Source organism: Emys orbicularis, chromosome 8 (assembly GCF_028017835.1).
Source record: "Emys orbicularis isolate rEmyOrb1 chromosome 8, rEmyOrb1.hap1, whole genome shotgun sequence".
NCBI classification, from domain to species: domain Eukaryota; kingdom Metazoa; phylum Chordata; order Testudines; family Emydidae; genus Emys; species Emys orbicularis.
In genome coordinates, this window is record NC_088690.1 from 55804700 (window position 1) to 55824242 (window position 19543).

General features: G+C 47.9%; 2 protein-coding genes across 2 annotated transcripts in view; one reads left to right on the plus strand and one right to left on the minus strand.

Moving 5' to 3' along the window:
* Window positions 1-7757, minus strand: part of TSEN15 (tRNA splicing endonuclease subunit 15) — a 30327-nt gene extending 22570 nt beyond the window's left edge. Inside the window, exons 1-3 of the mRNA XM_065409752.1 lie at window positions 7650-7757; window positions 4976-5057; window positions 3184-3319 (exon numbers count right to left, since the gene is read on the minus strand). Of these exons, the coding sequence (XP_065265824.1) occupies window positions 3184-3319; window positions 4976-5057; window positions 7650-7757 (326 nt within the window). The remainder of the gene's footprint in view (window positions 1-3183; window positions 3320-4975; window positions 5058-7649) is intronic.
* Window positions 7758-15111: 7354 nt separating this feature from the next.
* COLGALT2 (collagen beta(1-O)galactosyltransferase 2) overlaps window positions 15112-19543 on the plus strand; it is a 96245-nt gene continuing 91813 nt past the window's right edge. The window contains exon 1 of the mRNA XM_065409498.1: window positions 15112-15341. Within this exon, the coding sequence (XP_065265570.1) occupies window positions 15112-15341 (230 nt within the window). The remainder of the gene's footprint in view (window positions 15342-19543) is intronic.

The window sequence follows — 19543 nt, forward strand, 5'->3', positions numbered from 1 at the left end:
GGAAAGGCTTTTGTTTGTGCTCTTTGTTTAGGGGGTTGTTCGCTCTTGGGACTGAGAGGGACCAGACATCAATCCAGGTTCTCCACATCTTTCTAAACAAGTCTCTCCTAGTTCAAACTTGTAAGTAAATAGCCAGGCAAGGCGTCTTAGTTTTACTTTGTTTTCTCAACTTGTAATGTACCTTTTACTAGAGTGTTTATCTTTGTTTGCTGTACTTTGAACCTAAGACTAGAGGGGAGTCCTCTGAGCTCTTTAAGTTTGATTACCCTGAAAAGTTATTTTCCATACTGATTTTACAGAGATGATTTTTACCTTTTTCTTTAATTAAAAGCCTTTTTAAGAACCTGATTGATTTTACCTTGTTTTAGATGCAAGGGGGTTGGATCTATATTCACCAGGAGTTGGTGGGAGAAAGGAGGGGGATGGTTAATTTCTCCTTGTTTTAAGATCCAAGGGGTTTGGATCTGTATTCACCAGGAGTTGGTGGGAGAAAGGAGGGGGATGGTTAATTTCTCCTTGTCTTAAGATCCAAGGGGTTTGGATCTGTATTCACCAGGGAATTGGTGAAAGGTTTCTCAAGGTTTCCCAGGGAAGGGAATTAGCTTTGGGAATGGTGGCAGCGGACCAGATCTAAGCTGGTAGTTAAGCTTAGAAGTCTTCATGCAGGCCCCCACACTTGTACCCTAAAGTTCAAAGTGGGGATACAGCCTTGACAACAGACGGCTGCCAAACAACGTTATATGGGAGCATTGCGCAACTTTAAACGAGCATGTTCTCTAATAGATCAGCAATGTAACAACATTAATTGGGACGACTTTAAGTGAGGAGTTACTGTACCCCAGAAACAATCCTCTGGATTCTCACTGCTCAGTGTCAGCAAGAGGGGGCAGGCATTCTCACTGGTAAGATGTGCCTGTGAAATTCCATCCCCAAGGATGTACTTGTTGGACTTTTCCTGTGGCTGTTTACAGAATTCATGTCATTCTATTTGGCTCGTTTTGATGGTGACCATTGAGACACCAGTCACTGTATACTGGAGACATCAAGAATCATGTATCTACATTGTGTTCAGCAGTATGCATACCATTCTCCTGCCAGATATCAGCAATGGCTATTAAACCAGCATTAGGGACAGGCATATGCACAGCTTTAATGGAGTCATCTGTAAGTGGAGAACTGTATTCAGCCAGAACACATTTTAGTGACAACGTACTCTATATATTTACTCAATAGCAAAAGCTGGTCACAAACTGTACTTTTAATCAATGTAATGCATTCACTCTAACAGTCAACCATCCGTCCAGTAAAAGATTTCATCCACACTGATGCCAGAAACAGAGCAAACAGTGCCACCACAGTACAAACAAATTCAGAAAGTCCATGAATGAAAAGTCCGATGGGATACAAAGATGGGTTACAAATGTTGTGCTGTATTTCCCTGCAATAAAATACATGTTAGGACACAGAATTGCTGGCACCTGCCCACCCACAGGGAGGAAAAGGTTTCCACTTCCAGTAGAATCCCACCAACACGTAGGCAACAGCATGCAGAAACAACTACAGTGAGAAAAGCCAATATCCTAGTTTGCTACCTAACTACCCACATCCATTTTGGATCTATCTCCAACCCCAAAACTGTGAGAGAAATCCCTCCCCACAGAAAATGATCAACACCTTCACAAGAAGCAGAACAGTAGCAAATACTTTGTCTCCCAGCTTTTCTTTCAATAGCTTTGTGATTATATAGCAGAGCAGCATCATGCCATCTGACATGTAATATTCTTTTTAAAACCATATCCATAATAGCCAAATGATTGGTTTGTTGAATAGTAATTGAAAAATCTTATTAATTTACAACTAGAAAACTTCCAACCACATAACTAGTTGCCATAGTACAGATTTCCTGCCACAGATTTATTGCTGCTGAAGAGACACCCACAGGATAACCTACTACACATTTACTATTGGGATGCAAGGTTGTTTGCTTCAGACAAGTCTGTCATCTATAAAATCACTGGAATATGTAAATGTGCCAAAAAAGACATTCACAGAGCATGCATATAAATGAAGTTCACTGTACATCAAGTGCAATTAACTGTGTGATCTGTTAGCAGCTCCCCTGACATCACAGTAATAAATGACCAAAGTGACAATTAGCGCCCTGCAAATCTGAGGATATCCACTTTATATCCGTGGACCATGTATGCAGATCGGATGCGGATACAAATTTTGCATCCATGCAGGGCTTTAGATAAACAGTTCCTTAGAGGTGTCATAGGATAGGATATCAGGCATGGGGGCAGAGGAAGAGAAAGAAGATAGCCATTATCAGATGGGGAAGAATACTGTACATTTTACCTAACCATTAGAACACACCCAAAACGTAAAAAAAGTTGGATCTGAACAGAATTTCTTTTTAAAGTAACCCTGAAAACACTTTCCATTACAAAACCCATGTCATTAGAAAAGCACATCTTTCTTGTTTCTCCCTCCTTGAGCACCACAAGAAATTGTATGTATAGCTGTGAAAGTAAGGGTTTATAGAGCACTTTCCTAGATAGATCTAATGCAAAAGCATAACTCTGAAAACGCAGTTATATATAACTGTTTTCAGCCTGTAAAAGCAAATTTTCAGACAGACAGTGGCCAGGATTATATTTAAATTAAAAAAAAATACAGAGTCCATTCCTGTGATTCAGTAACTAACAAAAGCAGTAGAAAATAAGCATTTTTCATCATCTTCAAGGTACTTCAAAAGAATTATCCATATAAACTCCATTAGAGGTGATCACCATGAATACTTCAGATAGGTCTATAAACAGTACAAAACATTTTTTGAATGGACACACAGCCAATTGCTGTTGAAATCGTTACATTGCAGGGTTATGATTTCAAGGGAGGAAAAGGCAAAAGAAACTGATCAGGCTACAGGAAAAAAATCCCAGCCTCATAATGTTCCTAATACTAGAAATAACTCAGCTCATGTGTTCAAATTTGTTTTTCCTCTGCCCCTCATTTTGGGGGGGGGGGGGGGGAGTGGCGGTTGGGTCGTCTTTTTGTTTGGCAGAGAATGTTTTTCTAAAGCTTTATAGGAGTTATTAGCTGCCCTATCAATATTTACATCCTCTATTTTTTTTTCTTTCTGGTAATTCAGCACCAAATACTCTGGGATCACTTGCTCACCTCTGATGAGTGAATGACATGTGGACAGGTGTTGGCACCACAACCTGTAAATTCTCAGCTTCTCTCTCACGCCCACGGAGACATATGAGCTGGAGTTCTGCTAGTCCAACGCATGTCACATCATGCCAGTTTTTACCTGAAAATAAAAGAGAGGGACCAAAGCACAACACACAGGTCTCACTCTGGTTGCATCATAAAGGAGGGTATACATTTGGGAAGAAAGTCAACTTATTGTGGTCTTTATTTTTCCTCCTATGTAAAGCATAGGCGCCAACTTCTGCTGGCGCCAGTGGGTGCTCGACCCCCCTCTCCCCCTGGCTCCACCCTGACTCCACCCCCATTCCAACCCCTTCCCCAAAGTCCCCGCCCCCACTCCACCCTCTCCCTGCCCCTGTTGGACTCCTTCCCCAAATCCCCACCCTGGTCCCACCTCTTCCCCTGAACGCGCCGTGTTCCTGCTCCTCCCACCCGGAGCTTGTTACGCCGTGAAATAGCTGTTTTGCGGCGGCAAGCGTTGGGAGCTAGGGGGAGAAGCGGCGACGTGGTGCACTCAGGGGAGGAGGTGGAGGCGAGGCGAGGACGGGGAGGGGAGCTTGGCTGCCAGTGGGTGCAGAGCACCCACTAATTGTTCCCCATGGGTGCTCCAGCCACGGAGCACCCACGGAGTCGGCACCTATGATGCAAAGTATTCCCCACAAGACACAAAGTTTTCCCAGTCAAGTGCCAACTATTGGCTTGTGAACAATCCTTTAATAAAACAGCCACAGGAGATTAAAGGCCAGGTCCTCAGCTGCAGTGGTTCTCAACCTTTCCAGGCTACTGTACCCCTTTCAGGAGTCAGAGTTGTCTTGCATAACCCAAGTTTCACCTCACTTAAAAACTCGGGTTTCGGCTTCAGCCCCGCATGGTGAGTCTCGGGCTTCAGCTTTCTGCCCTGGGCCCCAGCAAGTCTAACACTGGCCCTGGCAACTCCATTAAAACGAACTCGCCCACAGTTTGAGAACGGCTGATGTAGTATATAGAACAGTGACAAGCCATTGTCTGTATGAAATTTTAGTTTATACTGACTTTGCTACTGTTTTTTGTGTAGCCTGTTGTAAAATTAGGTAAACATCTAAATGAGTTGATGTACCCCATAGAAGATCTCTGCGTACACCCAGGGGTATGCATTCCCCTGCTTGAGAACCATTGCTCTGCTGGTGTAAATCAGCATAGCTCTGCTGACTTCAGCAGTACTATGATGGGGGCTAGAACTTTCTCTGGTGTAACTCAAGTATTTGTTTTTCAAAGACAAAAAAATCCATGCATCTCTTTTCACAGTTCTCTTAAGTGTAAGATTTTAACCTGGTATCAACCCAAATTTGAAAAATATTAAGATACTGAGAAAGTGGGTGATAACAACTAGAATACTGATAACACTGCAGACCTCAATCCCTTCAGGCAGGGAAATAAAAGCTAAAAAATGTTTATTCAGGATTGCTGTAATTGCATTAATATAATAGCATTCACTCAAACAATGATCAATCATTTGCTCTGGAGAGATATAATTAATGATGGCAGGTCTTATGGGCCAAAATTTACATTTTACATTTTCCTCAATACCTGAAACACTCAATACCACTCACACGCGCCTTGTTCAGTGTAGCTGATTACTGTGCTAAATTTTGGGACACCCAGAGCATGGAATGGGTGCTACTAGCACGTAGGTCTTCAAAAATCAGAGTACATGTGTTAGTTTATTTGATGTCCCAGACTGCTCAGCCTCGCAAGAAAAATACTTTCATTGATTTACCTTCTAAAAGATCCAAGTAAACTAAGAACGCAGCATATACTTGAGTGCTGTCAGCCACATCCAATGACATCATCTCTGTGAGCTGAAACCAACATGTAACAGCAATCAAAGAATGCAGAGCAGAAGCCAAATTGGTACAGATACATAAAACCTTTCAAAAGAGCATGAGAAAGTATGGAGCCTGTTTAAAGAACTGCTACTAAGATTCAGAAAGATTAAACACCAATAAATATACTGACCTCTTAAAATATTTTAAAGTTATATTTCCGCGTGGCCCAGATAAAAAGGTATTAAAAGAATCTTGACTGTTTCTGGAACAGAGCTGTTTTTGTGGAGAAAGATTCAGAGTTTCATCTGTTTCTGCTACAGGACATAAACATGGACATACTGAGTCGGACCAATGGTCCATCTGGCCCAGTATCCTGTTTTCTGACAGTGGCCAGTGCCATATGCTTCAGCAGGGCAATTATCGAGTGATTCGTCCCCTATCGTCCAGTCTCAGCTTCTGGCTGTCAGAGGTTTAGGGACACCCAGAGCATAGGGATGCATCCCCAACCATCTTGCCGTTGATGGACCTATCCTCCAAGAATTTATCTCATTCTTTTTTGAATTCAGTTATACTTCTGACCTTCAGAACATTCCCTGTACAGGTTGTGCAACCTTATGTTTATTTTAAAACTCCTGCCTATTAATTTTACTGGGAGACCCTGGTTCTTATGTTACATGAAGGAGTAAATAACATGCTAATACTCAACGGCTCTGATTATAAAATGTAAGATAAGGTCTCTCCATATGCTAAACTCTTAAGAAGTTTATTACATTAAAATCACATTAATCCATCAAGTTCCTCTTCCAACAAAGAGACTTAGCAGTTTGACTATTCCAAGGAAGAGTAATAGTAACAGGAGACTCATTATTTATATAGCTCTGTTGGCGTGCATGGGGCCTATAGTGCTTTACAGACATCCAAGACGACAAAGGTCTGTGTCATAAGGAATTTACAATCAATGCTTTTCAGGGCAGAAATTATGCTCTTTTAAAAAGTTTCCTGTGAAACACCATTCAAATTAATAATATACAAATAAGTAATGAAAAGAGATCAGATAAGGGGAGCATAAAATCTCTGTCTACCTAGTCATGTTACTATCTCTGTTTGTCTGTCTAGACTCTAGGTCAGGGGTGGGCAAACTACAGCCCGTGGGCAAGATCCGGCCCTCCTCGAGCTCCTGCTGGGGAGCGGGGTCTGGGGCTTACCGCGCTCCAGCCGGGAAGCAGGGTCAGAGGCCGCTCCACATGGCTCCTGGAAGCAGTGGCATAGCCCCCCTCCGGCTCCTATGTGTAGTGACAGCCAGGGGGCTCCAGCTCTGCACGCTACCCCCGCCCCAAGCGCTGCCCCCGCAGCTTCCATTGGCCGTAAACTGCAGCCAATGGGAACTGCAGGGGCAGCGCCTGCAGACGGGGCACAGCGTAGAGCCGCCTGGCCATGCCTCCGCCTAGAAGCCAGAGCAGGGACATGCTGCTGCTTCCGGGAGCTGCTTGAGGTAAGCATCGCCCGGAGCCTGCACCCCTAAGCCTCCCCCCGTGCCCCAACTCCAGCCCTGATCCCCCTCCCGCCCTCCGAACCCCTTGGTCCCAGCCCAGAGCATCCTCCTACACCCCAAACTCATCCCCAGCCCCACCCCAGAGCCTGCACCCCCAGACAGAGCCCTCATCCCCCCCCACCCAGAGCCCCTTCCCGCACCCTGAATTCCTAATTTCTGGCCCCAGCCCAGAGCCCGCACCCCCAACCAGAACCCTCACGCCCTCTCACACCCCAACCCCAATTTTGTGAGCATTCATGGCCTGCCATACAATTTCTATTCCCAGACGTGGCCCTCGGGCCAAAAAGTTTGCCCACCCCTGCTCTAGGTTTTGATCTTAATGCTCACAGTTTGACACATTATTGCAGCTGGGTACTCCTTTTCTCCTTCCTCCTTAAAGGAAGGTAGCTCACAAGTTGTTTTTTGTTTATTTCCTGGATGTGTTTTTTTCAATGGTGAGGCTGAGAGCGAGAAACAAGATTAGTGGTGAAAAGCTACCATAGGGCACTGAGATCGAATTTGTCAGCTTGAAATAATCCTTCAAGAACTAAAGCAAAACTTCTTGGGAAATTTGCAGAAACCCTCTATTCAATCTTCGTTTTCAAATAAGGCTTTCAGCAGCTTAAGATAAATTAACAGGTATATGTGAGACAAGATTCACATTACAAATATTATTTAAATAAGTGAAGATGTTTTATTTTATTTTGTATTGTCTTGGCTACAGACCTCAACTGTCAAACCATAAATGCGCAACCATGACCCCAATAACTCAGTTACCATGGAGGAGGAGGGAGCCTGAGCCTGCTGGGACACGCGGGATCCAGCTGTCAACAGCTGGGGGAGCACCCAGTCCGGACAGCTCCGCTCTCCTTCAGGCGGGGGGCCGGGCCATGCAGCACCGCCGAGCCACCCGGCTGGACGGGGGCTTGTGTGGGCCCCACCGCGGCGGGACCCGGACACCCCAAGCCCGGCTGCACAGCGGGGCCCGCTCCTCGGCTCCTGCCCCGGGCCGCGGGGAGCAGCCTTGGGACGGCGGGGAGCGCGCTCTGCTGGGCCCCTGTAAGGTCCGCCCCGGGGCCCGACCCCCCACCTACCTTAGGGTGAGTCGCCATCCAGTTGCCGCAGGGCGACCCCCGGGCCCGGGGCTCCTGCTCCCGCCCGCTCGGGGCAGTGCCCGGAGGCGCGCAGCCCGGCTCGTCCATGCGGCTCCTGCGTGCAGCGCGGCTTCGCTCCGGGCGGAGCACTGCACTAAGTGCTCCGGCCGGGGACAAGCCAGCGCGCTGTAGTTCCGCGCTATAGTTCCTGCAGATCCCCTGCTCCCCGGCCGTGTCCCCACCGTGCCCAGCTGCTCCTGTGGAGCCTGTGACCCAGGCAAGCTCAGGACACGCTGCACCCGGCTGCCAATTCTGGAACCAGGTGTGCAGCTGCCCTAGGGTTGCCAACCCTCCAGGTTTGGCCTGGAGTCTCCAGGAAGTAAAAATTAATCTTTAATTAAAGATTATGTCATGTGATGAAACCTCCAGGAATCTGTCCAACCAAAATTGCCAACCCTAAGTTGCTCTGTCCCATCAGAGCTGTCACTCTCTGCATCTGTCACTGTCCACCCATCCCTCTCCCTCCGCCCCCTTTAGCCACCCACTTCTTCCTCTCTCTCCATCCCATTGTCTATCGGAGGGGTGGGCATCTGGGTGGGGAAATTGCATGCAGCGCCATGAATGTAGGGCTGAGGCAGGGGGTTGGGTGCGGGAGAGAGTGCAGGATGCAGCAGGGGGTGCGGTGTGCCAGAAGGGGCTCAGGGCTTGGGGTAGGGGTGCGGGTGCGGCAGGGGGTTGGGGGCTCAGGGCAGGGGGTTGCGGTGTGGCAGGGGGCTCCGGGCAGGGGGTTGGGGTGCAGAAGGGGTGTGGGGCGTGGCAGGGGGCTCAGGGCAGGCAGTTGGGGTGCAGGCTCCAGCCCCACACCGCTTACCTGGAGTGGCTCTGGGGTGGCAGCGGTGCACAGCAGAGCTAAGACAGGCTCCCTGCCTGCCCTGGCCCCATGCCGCGCCTCTCCCGGAAGCGGCCGGCACCACATCCCTGCGGCCCCTGCAGGAGGGGGGAGTAGAGGGTTCCGCGTGCTGCCCTTGCCTGCTGGTACCTCTCCCGAAGCTCCCATTGGCCACGGTTCCCCGTTCCCGGCCAATAGGAGCTGCGGGAGTCGGTGCCTGCAGGTGAGGGCAGCGCACAGAGCCCTCTGCCCCCCCCAGGGGCCACAGGGACGTGTTGCCCGCTGCTTCTGGGAGGGGCGTGGGGCCCACAGCGCCACAGGAAAGGCAATCCCGCGGGCCAGATCCAAAGCCCTGACAGGCCGGATCCGTCCTGCGGGCCGTAGTTTGCCCACCCCGGTCTATCCCCTTTCTGTCTCATCTCATCGCAGTGCTTACCACACAAATAAACTGTGGATGACATTAAATAAATGCCACAAACCAAGAGAGAAATGCATGACATACCACGAAATGCAGCAAGCAAACACCACTATGGACAGGTGGGGAGAGGAGGATTAGGGGAACTGAGAGGGAGAAGGAGGTGGAGGAAGGGATGAGGGGAATGGAGAGAGGGTCTATATAATACTAGTTATATAATAGTGTTCTACATGTTCAGTTGCCATACAAATATTTACCAATCATTTTTCACTACAGCCATGTAAAGTAGTATGTGTGGAAGGAGTGGTGATGAAGGGAAGTGGGGAATAGAGGAGGATGGTGGTTGAGGGAAGGAGGTAGAGAAATTCAAGGTAAAGGAGGAAGTGAATGAGAGAGAAGCAATGACAGAAAGGAGGGGAAGAAATAAAAAGAAACAAAAGGGGAAGAAAGGAAAAAAAGCAAGAGCGAGGAGGTCGAAGTGGACACGAGAAGAAATGCTGAAGGAAAAAAAGAGGAAGAGAGGCTAAATTGAGGGAGGATTATGGCAGAAGAGTTGGTAAGATGAAAAGAGAAAATAAGTAAAGACAAAACCCTGACAATGTGCATAATAACAATTAGAATGAAAACATCACTGGGAAAGAGAGACTATATGGATAGAAAATATAAAGTGAGGGAAGGATGAGGAAGGAAGAATCTGAATAAAGGCAATTTGGTATATTTTATTAATTTATTTAAAGTTTGTATAATCTGTGTAGATTCAAATTATATCTATATCTCATCTCTAGAAATAATCATCACTGATTCCCTATGTGAATGGGGCTTCTACAGTCCAATGCATGCCAGATTTCCCTTTGCAGAAGTTGGCAGCTCCTTGCTTGGCACCTGGCTTGTAGAATTTCAAACACTGGCCCAAATTAATCCATCCCTGGTTAGGAGGCATTAAAGCATAGCTTGGTGCTGGTGTCTGCTCAGTATGCAGCAGCATAAAAAACAAATATATAGTTGGTGCATTAAGAGAATAATAAAGAACAAATGGCAATGACATAAATTAAACAATTAAATGTCCCCTTCGAGGGCATTGTGCCCGGTTTTAGTCAACCTACCTCAAGAAAGACGTGGCAGAGACTGAAAATGACCAGAGACAGGCAACTAAAATGTTTAGAGGGAAGGCACGGACTGGAATTAGTTAGCGTGGGAAAAAGAAGAACACGAGGGGACTTGACTGAGGTATTCAGACTTAGGCTGAGCATAATGGAAAAATGAACAGTCCCTTCTCTTATCCTGTTATGATGATATGGTAACAACTGGGTCCATTGGTGAAGGATAAATAAAAGGACATCTCTATTTATTCAGCATTTATTCAGTGTGCGGATTACACTGGTGCAGGAGGTCACTGAGGGACCAGTCCTGCTTCTCTAATTCTGGCAATTTTCAGGAGCTTTGCCTGTCTAAAAAGTGTAGCTTTGATAGGGCACATACACCTTATTCCCTTGTGACCAACGAAGGGGCTAAAGCCTTTCAGTGGGCACAAAAGAGGTGGCTGGTTTTGAAAGAGCTACCAGACCTGGAGGGAAGAGATGGCAGCTGTGGCTTGTTTGGCTCCTGGACAGAGGAATGGACAGCTGTGCCTCCTAGGTATGGAAAAAATAGAAGAAAATAGAGGCTTCCAAGGCCTGTGGGTGGTATGTTCCTAGCAGGGGAAGGAAGCTGCTCTCCAGCTGATCCAGGGAAGAGCACACCTGAATAGATATCTAGGGGAATTTGCTGCCTGCCTGAACTAATGGAGACTATGGTACTGCCAAAGAGAGTACCCATAGTCAAACTGTTCCTGTCTGTTTGGTATGGACACCTGGAGTGGGCTCAAGAAAGATGCCTGCATTTGTTTTATTTCCTTGGGACCTATGGCCAAAGGAAAATCGGTGTGTTGCTTCCTCCCGGACAGAATAGTTGATTTTCCCAGCCTTTTTTTAAACCTGCTTACACAGGCTAGTACCTCACCCTTGGAGTGACTAACAGTCCTGTTACAGCACAATTGGCCCTTGAGTCAAATGCACTGGCTGGATTTTAAAAAGCAATGGGATATTTTTGACCACTAATAAACAAAACGATTATATGAGTTGTAACAGTAGCTGCTGCCTCCTGCCATGTATCAGAAATCTGACCTTTTGTAACCCTGACCCATGTTATTGGGAGTAGGAAATGAAGTGGAGTCTGACTCCTGTGTCATACCCTTATTATACATGGATAAACACACCTCATGCTTATGAGGGAATTGTTCCCATTTACCAACACAGCACAGCTGGCTTGTGTGTGCATGTGCGTGTGCGTGTGGTGGGAGGGGGGAGGCATTGAAGAGGAGCTGCCTTCCTTGAAAGCATCAGATGCTGCTGGCGGCAGGATACTTTGCTAGACAGTCTGATTCAGAATGGTAACTCCTGTTCCAAAAGGACCTTTGATGCCATTAACAAAACATGAGGAAGCAAGTAATGTAAAAAGAGTTCAAACCACACATGGCTTTTGTTAAAGTCATTGTGTTGTGTAGCTAAAGCCATGCTCAACCTTTTGAAAACATCCCATAGTGAATCAAGTGAAATAGGTTAGAGCTAGGTTGTCCCTTTACATTTAGCTCTGTGCTGGGAAGGGGCTGTGCTGCCCAAGGAAGGAATTGTGTTTCTTTTCCCCTGCTCTCTATTTCCTCTTGGGAGAGAGTAATCTCTATTACTATGGCACCCACCCTGCATTAGCTCAGCTGTGCTGGCTCTGTGTTAAGTCGGCAGAGTCAAGATTCCCCCCACTCAGCGGAGCAGGAGGGAGCACCAGGTGCTCTAGACTTTATCTTGAGAAGGGCTTAGTACCTGTAATGTCTATTCATTTCTGTGGGAGCTGTGAGTACAATGGGCCCAGATCCACAATCTCACACAGCACGCTCTCGAATGAACACACACAGGAAAATGATAAAAGACAAAAACGCCCTAGCACCTGTGGGTGAACACCCTTCACAAAGCAATCACTCCATAATTGACCTATCAGTCTTCACCCTCAAAGGAAGCCTGCCCAACACTTTCAAAAGACAAGCCTGGGATCTTAAATTCATAACTTTACTAAAATTTTATCTTAATAAAGACACTGGATTTATGGCAACAATCTGGAACCCAGTAACCCCCCCTTTCTGTCCGATGACTACAGGGGTGTTAATGGTCCACTTCACCTTGAGTGTCCCTTAGAATACATGCTAACTACTTATGCTAAACTATCTGTTCAATCTTGTATTTAGCTATCATACATTGAGTATCTTTCCCTGACCTGAAGAAGAGCTCCATGTAAGATTGAAGGCTTGTCTGTCTCACCAAGAGAAGTTGGTCCAAAAAAAGATATTACTTCATCTACCTTGTCTCTCAGATCCATAAAAGTGTTTAGGCTCCTAGATTCTATTTAGGAGCCTAGATATCTTTGTGGATCTGGGCATATGCTCCTATTAAGATCGTGATCCCCAAATATAAATTGTTACAGTCGGTGTTGTGTGGTCATAGTGTTAAACTGTAATCTGTTGCATTGATGGTCCTTTCAGGGCCATTCATGAGAATATTTCTGGAGAGGGTGAGTTAATGAAATGCAATGAATATTTTAGTGTCTTAGCTAATTTCCAACTTGGATAATTGCATTCTGCTTATCTAAATTTCCTCCTGCAGTTTGTTTTAGATACAGTATATTAGCTCATTTCATCTGGATATTCTGAGGCATCTATTTGTAAAACACTTTGTACAAAAATGCAAAATAACTTCCTTTCCTCAGTTGCTATGAAGTATGGCTGTGGAATGTGAATTAGCTACTGTCTTCTATCCCAGAGATAGCACAGGTACGTGGAGTAAGAGAACCCTGTGTACCTACTGAGGGGCCCTGGTGATAGGCAGGCGCAAGCCCACCCACATCTAAGGCCCCCCTCCCCCAGCCTAAGGGAAGGAGCCATTGGACTCAGGCAACAAAAAAGATTACGGGGGGACAACAAAGGAAAAATCAGGGACAGGAATGTCAAAAGCAGGGATCCAGAGGAGGACAGAGAACCACAAACAATGCTCACTGCTCCTCAAAGGCATCCAGGGAGCCAGTGCACACAGTCCAGAGGAACTCTGCCCAGAGATGTGACTTAAGGGAAGATCAGAAGTAGGCCCCACAGTTGCAGAGCGCCTCCCCGTCCAGCTTCCTCCTCCTGGTATGGTGGACAGCCACCTGGGCCTGCACCAGGAGGAGGTTGGTGAGGAGGTCTCGTGACTTTGTGGGGCCACGGATGGGGTGTGCATAGATCAGGGAGTGCAGGGAAAAATGCAGCAAGAACTTAAGAAGGTTCTGGAGGAGCCGGAAAAGGGGCTGCAACATAGCACATTCGATGTAGATGTGTGCCACGGTCTCCCACTCACCACAGAAGGGGCAGGTGTTGGGGGAGGTGGTGAACTGCTCAAGGTAGATGCCCGTGCTTACTGCTCCATGAAGGAGCTGCCAGATAATATCCCCAGCGGGCCGTGGGACCAGGGTGGAATATGGACTGGCCCACTGGGGTTCCTCGCCCTCCATGGGTGGTAGGAGGTCCCACCACTTGGTGTCAGGATGGGATACAAGGGTGAGGAAGTGAAAGGTGTGGAGCATGAGCGTGTATAGCTGTTTCCTAGGCATGGTTCAGAGGTGGACCAGCTGCATGTCACGCAGACGGCTCAGGTGGTGCATAGGAAGTGGGCAGGGAGGCTCACCGGGCAGAGGCCCGAAGGTGAACTCTGGAGGGTCAGGAGTGAGGGATGGGCGGGGAGCACCCCCCCAAGGATCCACTTCAGGAGAGCCTGGAGGTGGGTGGTAAGGCTGCCATCACATCCTGGAGTATATGATGGGGGACATGAGGAGTGGAGAGCCCCATGTGCCAGCTGAGTGCCAGGAGATCCACCCAGTCCTACTGGTTGTAGTCCAGGAGGTCTCCGATCCTGGTGGTACGTACCAGGACCAATCTCTGGCACACCGAGGGGGACTCTGCCACCTGCACACTGAAATGGAGGTTGTGTTGAATAGGTTCCGCAAGGAAGTCCTCCCCCTTGGTAGTTGCTGTGGACCTGGTCGCTGAGACTAGCTTCCAGGTCCTGAATAGAAAAGACCTGAAAAGACCGGCATCTTGGGGAGGTCTCGGAGGAGACCCCTTGGATCGAGGTAGAAGAGTTGCTGGTCATATCGGAGGCAGCGGAGGAAGGTGTGCACCAGTACACTCCACACCAGACTACCGGCACCATAAGGGAGTCTCTGAGGGCCTGGAGGTGGAAGACGTGGAGCTGACTGCTGAGTCGGAGCAGGCCCTCCTGTCCACTCTCCTCCAGGGGGAAGAGATCCCTGTGTCTCTCTTTTAACTGTGTAAGGTTCTTTGGGATGAAAGGTGCAAAATGTTTCTTTTAAATGTTTAAATGGTTGGGTTGGTGTTTCCTTTGTTCAACTGACCTCTTCGCCCTTGCCATGCCACAGGCCCAAACTCTGCAAAGCACTTCAGTGGGATTTAAACTGTGTGGAAGGGGAGCCTATGTTATAAAACACAGGGTGCAATTATAAAATAACAATGGTTAAGTATAAAGGCTGGATACAGACACTCCTTTGCATCCACTACTTTCTCTGAAGTCGTCATGACTTTTGGGTGCACAAGAAATATGGGGATCGATCGGGCACTTCATGACAGCCTCGCAAAATTCTGTTTGCCCAGCTCAGCGGGCTTTGGTTTCTTTTCTTTTTTGGACTGGCTCATAAACGATTCGATTTTGTTCTAATCTCATGGTAAGGCCGGGCGAGTAGATTTCGGGGCTTGGTAAAAATATTCACGACTCGTTTGGGAAGCTGCTTTGTGGGGTTGTTCTTGAGCCCGAGGGGGAGCGGAGGGGACACAGCACAGAAAAAGGAGGGTTTTAGTTGCTCAGAGGCGAGGCGAGGGGCTGGGGCTGTGCTGCTTGACCCGGGACGGCTGGAGCCAGAGGGAGGTGAGCACACGGGCGTGTCGTGTCGTGTGTGCAGCCCCAGCCCCCTCTCCATCCCGTTCAGCCTGCCCACCGCGAGGACCTGCAGTCCCCCGCCATCCCCCAGGAGCGAGGCTCCGCTGTCTGCAGGCTGGCGGCTTCTCCCGGGACTTCACGCTCCGGAACATGGCTGCGCTGCCCGCTCTCCGGCTGCTGCTGTGCTGCTTGCTGTGGGCGAGGAGCGGGGCCAGCTTTCCCGCGGAGCCGCCGGAGGGCTCGGCCCCTTTGCCGGAGTCCCCTTTGCAGAAGCCCACCGTCTTCATCGCCATCCTCGCCAGGAACGCTGCCCACGCGCTGCCCCACTGCCTCGGCTGCCTCGAGCGGCTGCGCTACCCCAAGAGCCGGCTGGCCATCTGGTAAGGCGCTGGGCGGGGGAGCCCGGGGCGCCCCGCTCGGGGGCAGTGCGGCGGGGGAGCTGATGGCCCTGGCCCGGGCCAGCGGGAGCCGAGCGGAGGACGCGCTGCTTTGTGGGGGAGAAAAGTTTCTGGGCAGTTGCCCTCAGGAACAGGCAGCGTCTGTCTGGCCAGTGCGGGGGGGGGGAGAGAGGTCCGGACGGCAGCGAAAGGGGGTGGGGGCCGGGCACGGGAAAGGGGGAAGTAGTGCAGAGGCTAGGAGGGAAGGGGTGCAGGTTCAGGGCAGAGCCTAGGAGGGGGTGCAGGTTAAGGGGGGGAGTGCAGAGGTCAGGAGGGGTGCAGGTCTCGGGACAGTGCAGAGGTCAGTAGAGGGGGGCAGGTTAAGGGGGGCAGTGGAGAGATCAGGAGGGTGTGTGCTAAGGGGTTAAGGGGGAAGAGGTTGGCAGTGCACAGGTTGAATTGGGGTGCAGGTAAAGGGGGGGACAGTGCAGAGGTCAGGAGGGGTGCAGGTCACTGGTCACGGGACTGTTCAGATGTCAGTAGAGGGGGCAGGTTGGGGGGCAGTGCAGAGGTCAGGAGGGGTGCAGGTCACTGGTCACGGGACTGTTCAGATGTCAGTAGAGGGGGCAGGTTGGGGGGCAGTGCAGAGGTCAGGAGGGGTGTAGGTTAAGGAGGGACAGTGCAGAGGTCAGGAGAGGGGGGGCAGGTTAAGGGGGGGCAGTGCAGAAGCCAGGAGCATAATGATAATAAAGCAAGGGAACAAGTAACCTGCTGCCTCCAGCGCTGCAGGGATTGAGGGCAGTGATTTTCAAGCTTTTTTCATTTGCAGACGGCTACAATATTTCAAATGGAGGTGCAGCTCCCTTTGAAAGTCTTAGCCATAGTGTGCAGAGACCCAGGGGTCCAGGGACCACAGGTTGAAAACCACTGATCTAGGGCAAGGTGTCTTTGTCTTTGCTGAACATGTGAGGGTTCCCTGCGTTTCAGGACTCCTGATACCCTGAGCAAGAGGCACTGCACCTCTTCAGGCAAGAGGTATCACCCAGGGGCTTCCCTCTGATCCTTTTCTGTGCTATGATTTCCTAGCCCTAGCTGTTCTACTGGAAACGAGGGTCCTTCCCTACTGCATTGGTTGGGATCAGGACGAGAGCAAAGCTTTGCCTAACCCTTTGTGTTCTTAGCTGTAAACTTTCCCTGGAGCTCCTGCTTCCTATGGAGAAAGGGATTTCTTGGAAGGAGCTGACAGCGTGGCTCAGACTCTCGGGGTAACTCCGCCCCATCCATGCTAAGAGGGGAGGGCTCCAAAATTAATCCCCTTCTCTGCAACCTCCCCACATGGCTTGATACATTAAACCAGGAGCAGATGTCCACTAGGCTCTCCGGAGGAGAGCAGCACATGCATCCCAAACTATGGAATGTTGTATTGGCTATAAAGGCCATGAACACACTGGAGGTAGATAGGCAATGATATGTTTGGGAGAGCAGGGAAAGGCACATAAAGCGAAGCAGGGATTACAGCTCATGTTTTAACAGCCAAGAAAAACTTTGACTGAAACCACAGTTTTGTTGCAGGTTTTGATGGAACTTTGCCCACCTGCAAGCTTGATTGTTGGGGAAAATGCTTGATTCTTATGCAAAAATCCAGTCCTGGGGCCAAAATGAAAAAACAAAGTCTTTTTAGAGACAAATTGCTATTATATTATTGCCATTATTATACAGATTGAACTGCTGTACTTCAGTTATTAGAGAGACAAGGTGGGAGAGGTAACAGCTTTTATTGGACCATCTTCTGTTGGTGAAAGACAAGCTTTCAAACTACTCTGAGCTCTTCTTCAGGTCATGTTCTTTAGTTATATTGAAGTATTTATGATGTGATGTTAGGCGTGCTTAAAGCATATATGAATAAGTGCCTTTCAGTATCTGTGTAAATCCAAAGAAATGAAATAAATAACATATCTCAGTAAAAAGAACTGATTTCTTAGTGCTAGCTAGCTCTTAAATATTAGTATTTTGGGGATGTCCTAGAGGTAGCATTTGCCTGGGTTGGAAGGTGATCATGCTTAATAGGTGCTGGAGGGCATTGAACAGAATATATCCAATAGCACTGGCAAGATACATTAAGAGCACCATAGCTCATGAGCAGTGTGGTAATAAAACATATTTTGTGGGAAAGGAAGAAATTGGCCTTGAATTCAGTTAGCCTGCTGGTATCTGAAAGGGAAAAAATCCTTTCTACTCAGCCAGACATTAGTTATACATGATTGGAGCAACAGAAGCTGGTAGATAGGATTCTAAGGCTTGGTCTACACTAAACCCCCAAATCGAACTAAGGTACGCAACTTCAGCTACGTGAATAACGTAGCTGAAGTTCGAAGTACCTTAGTTCGAACTTACCTCGGTCCACACGCGGCAGGCAGGCTCCCCCGTCGACTCCGCGGTACTCCTCTCGTCTAGCTGGAGTACCGCAGTCGACGGCGAGCACTTCCTGGTTCGACTTATCGCGTCCAGACAAGACGCGATAAGTCGAACCCAGAACTTCGATTCCTAGCCGCCGAACTGGGTGTAGACATACCCTAAGAAGTAAGAACTTTTGTGGGGCCAAGATTTAAAGTAAGAAATGCTGTTTTAGAGCTTATACCTGATCCAAAGTCCTTTGAAGTCAATGGAAAAATTCTTCTTGATTTCAGTGAGATTGGATCAGTGATTCAGGAAGGAAGACTAGATTTTTAGGCCTCATCAATACCAATGGAAGCTTGCATTAAATTACTTAATCAAACATGGACAAATATCCCTATATGCATTTCAGGGAGATAGTGGTTATTTACCTTCAAATACTCTACAGGTCTCTACAGAAAATTAGTGACTAAAGAAATGATTGCTTCTAATCCTCATGTATCATTATTTGGAAATGGGATCTCTGTTTTGTGCACTATGATGTCAGCATAAGTATTGCATTCTGAACTACGGACCAGCAACATGACTTAGAACCATAAACGGACATGTTAGGGGTAAATGAACAACAAATGCATGTTTTAAGGATCTGAGTGCTGGAATACTTCTCAACAATGTGTAACATAGCTCATTTTAGAAGTTTGTCTCTGGGCTAGTATGGTTTGCTAAGCATGCACTCAATTCTGTTTTCATGTCAGTGGGAGTCCTAGGTTTACACTTAGTTATTAGACATGTATCAGAATAAGTTTACTAGACCTTAAACCTTGCCTGCAATTCAGCTAAATATGTTAACCTGACATTAAAAAAACCCCACATGAATGAGACAGAAGTTCAGACCTGATAACTAAACAGGATATATCAGGGGGTCTCAAACTGGGGGTCATGACCCTTCAGGGGGTTGCAAGGTTATTACGTGCGGATCACAAACTGTCAGCCTCCACCCCCAAACCTTGCTTTGCCTCCAGTATTTATAATAGTAATAAATATTTTAAAAAGTGTTTTTAATGTATAAGGGGTGGGGGTCGCACTCAAAGGCTTGCTGTGTGAAAGCCCATAGTGACAGAAGCATTCTAGGGTAGTGATTCTCAAACTTTTTTTTTCGTGGCCCACTTGAAAATTGCTGAGGATCTCGGCAGACTACTTAATGATCTTTCCAAATGTTGTTTGTACTGTTAGCTAACTATTGTAAAGCACTTTGGATAAAAGCGCTATATTAAAAAAACAGTAATAATAATTAACATTTTTTGTTCTACAAATAAAAGCGCACAATTCATATTTTAACATCAGTAGTCTTACCTTTCTAATACGATGGATGTGCCTTCTCTCCCCCACCGCAGCAGCCATCGAGATGGGCTGGGAAGGAAGGCTGTCTCTCCCCGGCAGCCGCAGCCCTGGAACTGGGGAAAGTCGCCTCTTTCTCTGGCCGCAGCAGCCCTGCATGTCCCAAATTCCCCCACCTTCTCTTCTCACACCCCTGCCCCCTCCCAGCCATGAGACTATGTCCAGCAAAACTTAGAATGCTAGACTCAGACCTGTGTCACTTTGGCACGAAGAGTCCTTCATTTCTTTCTAAAGTACTTTTCAATAGCTTCATCTCACTAACTTGCTTTTCCAAAGGTCACATTGATAATGGCACTGCCAAGAAGGTTGCAGATCTCTGCCATATACACTTAAAATGTAAAGAAAGCAAATGTCCTTAGTTTCATCCATCAATTCCTATTGCTTCTGAGTTTTGAACCACGTCTCACTGTTGT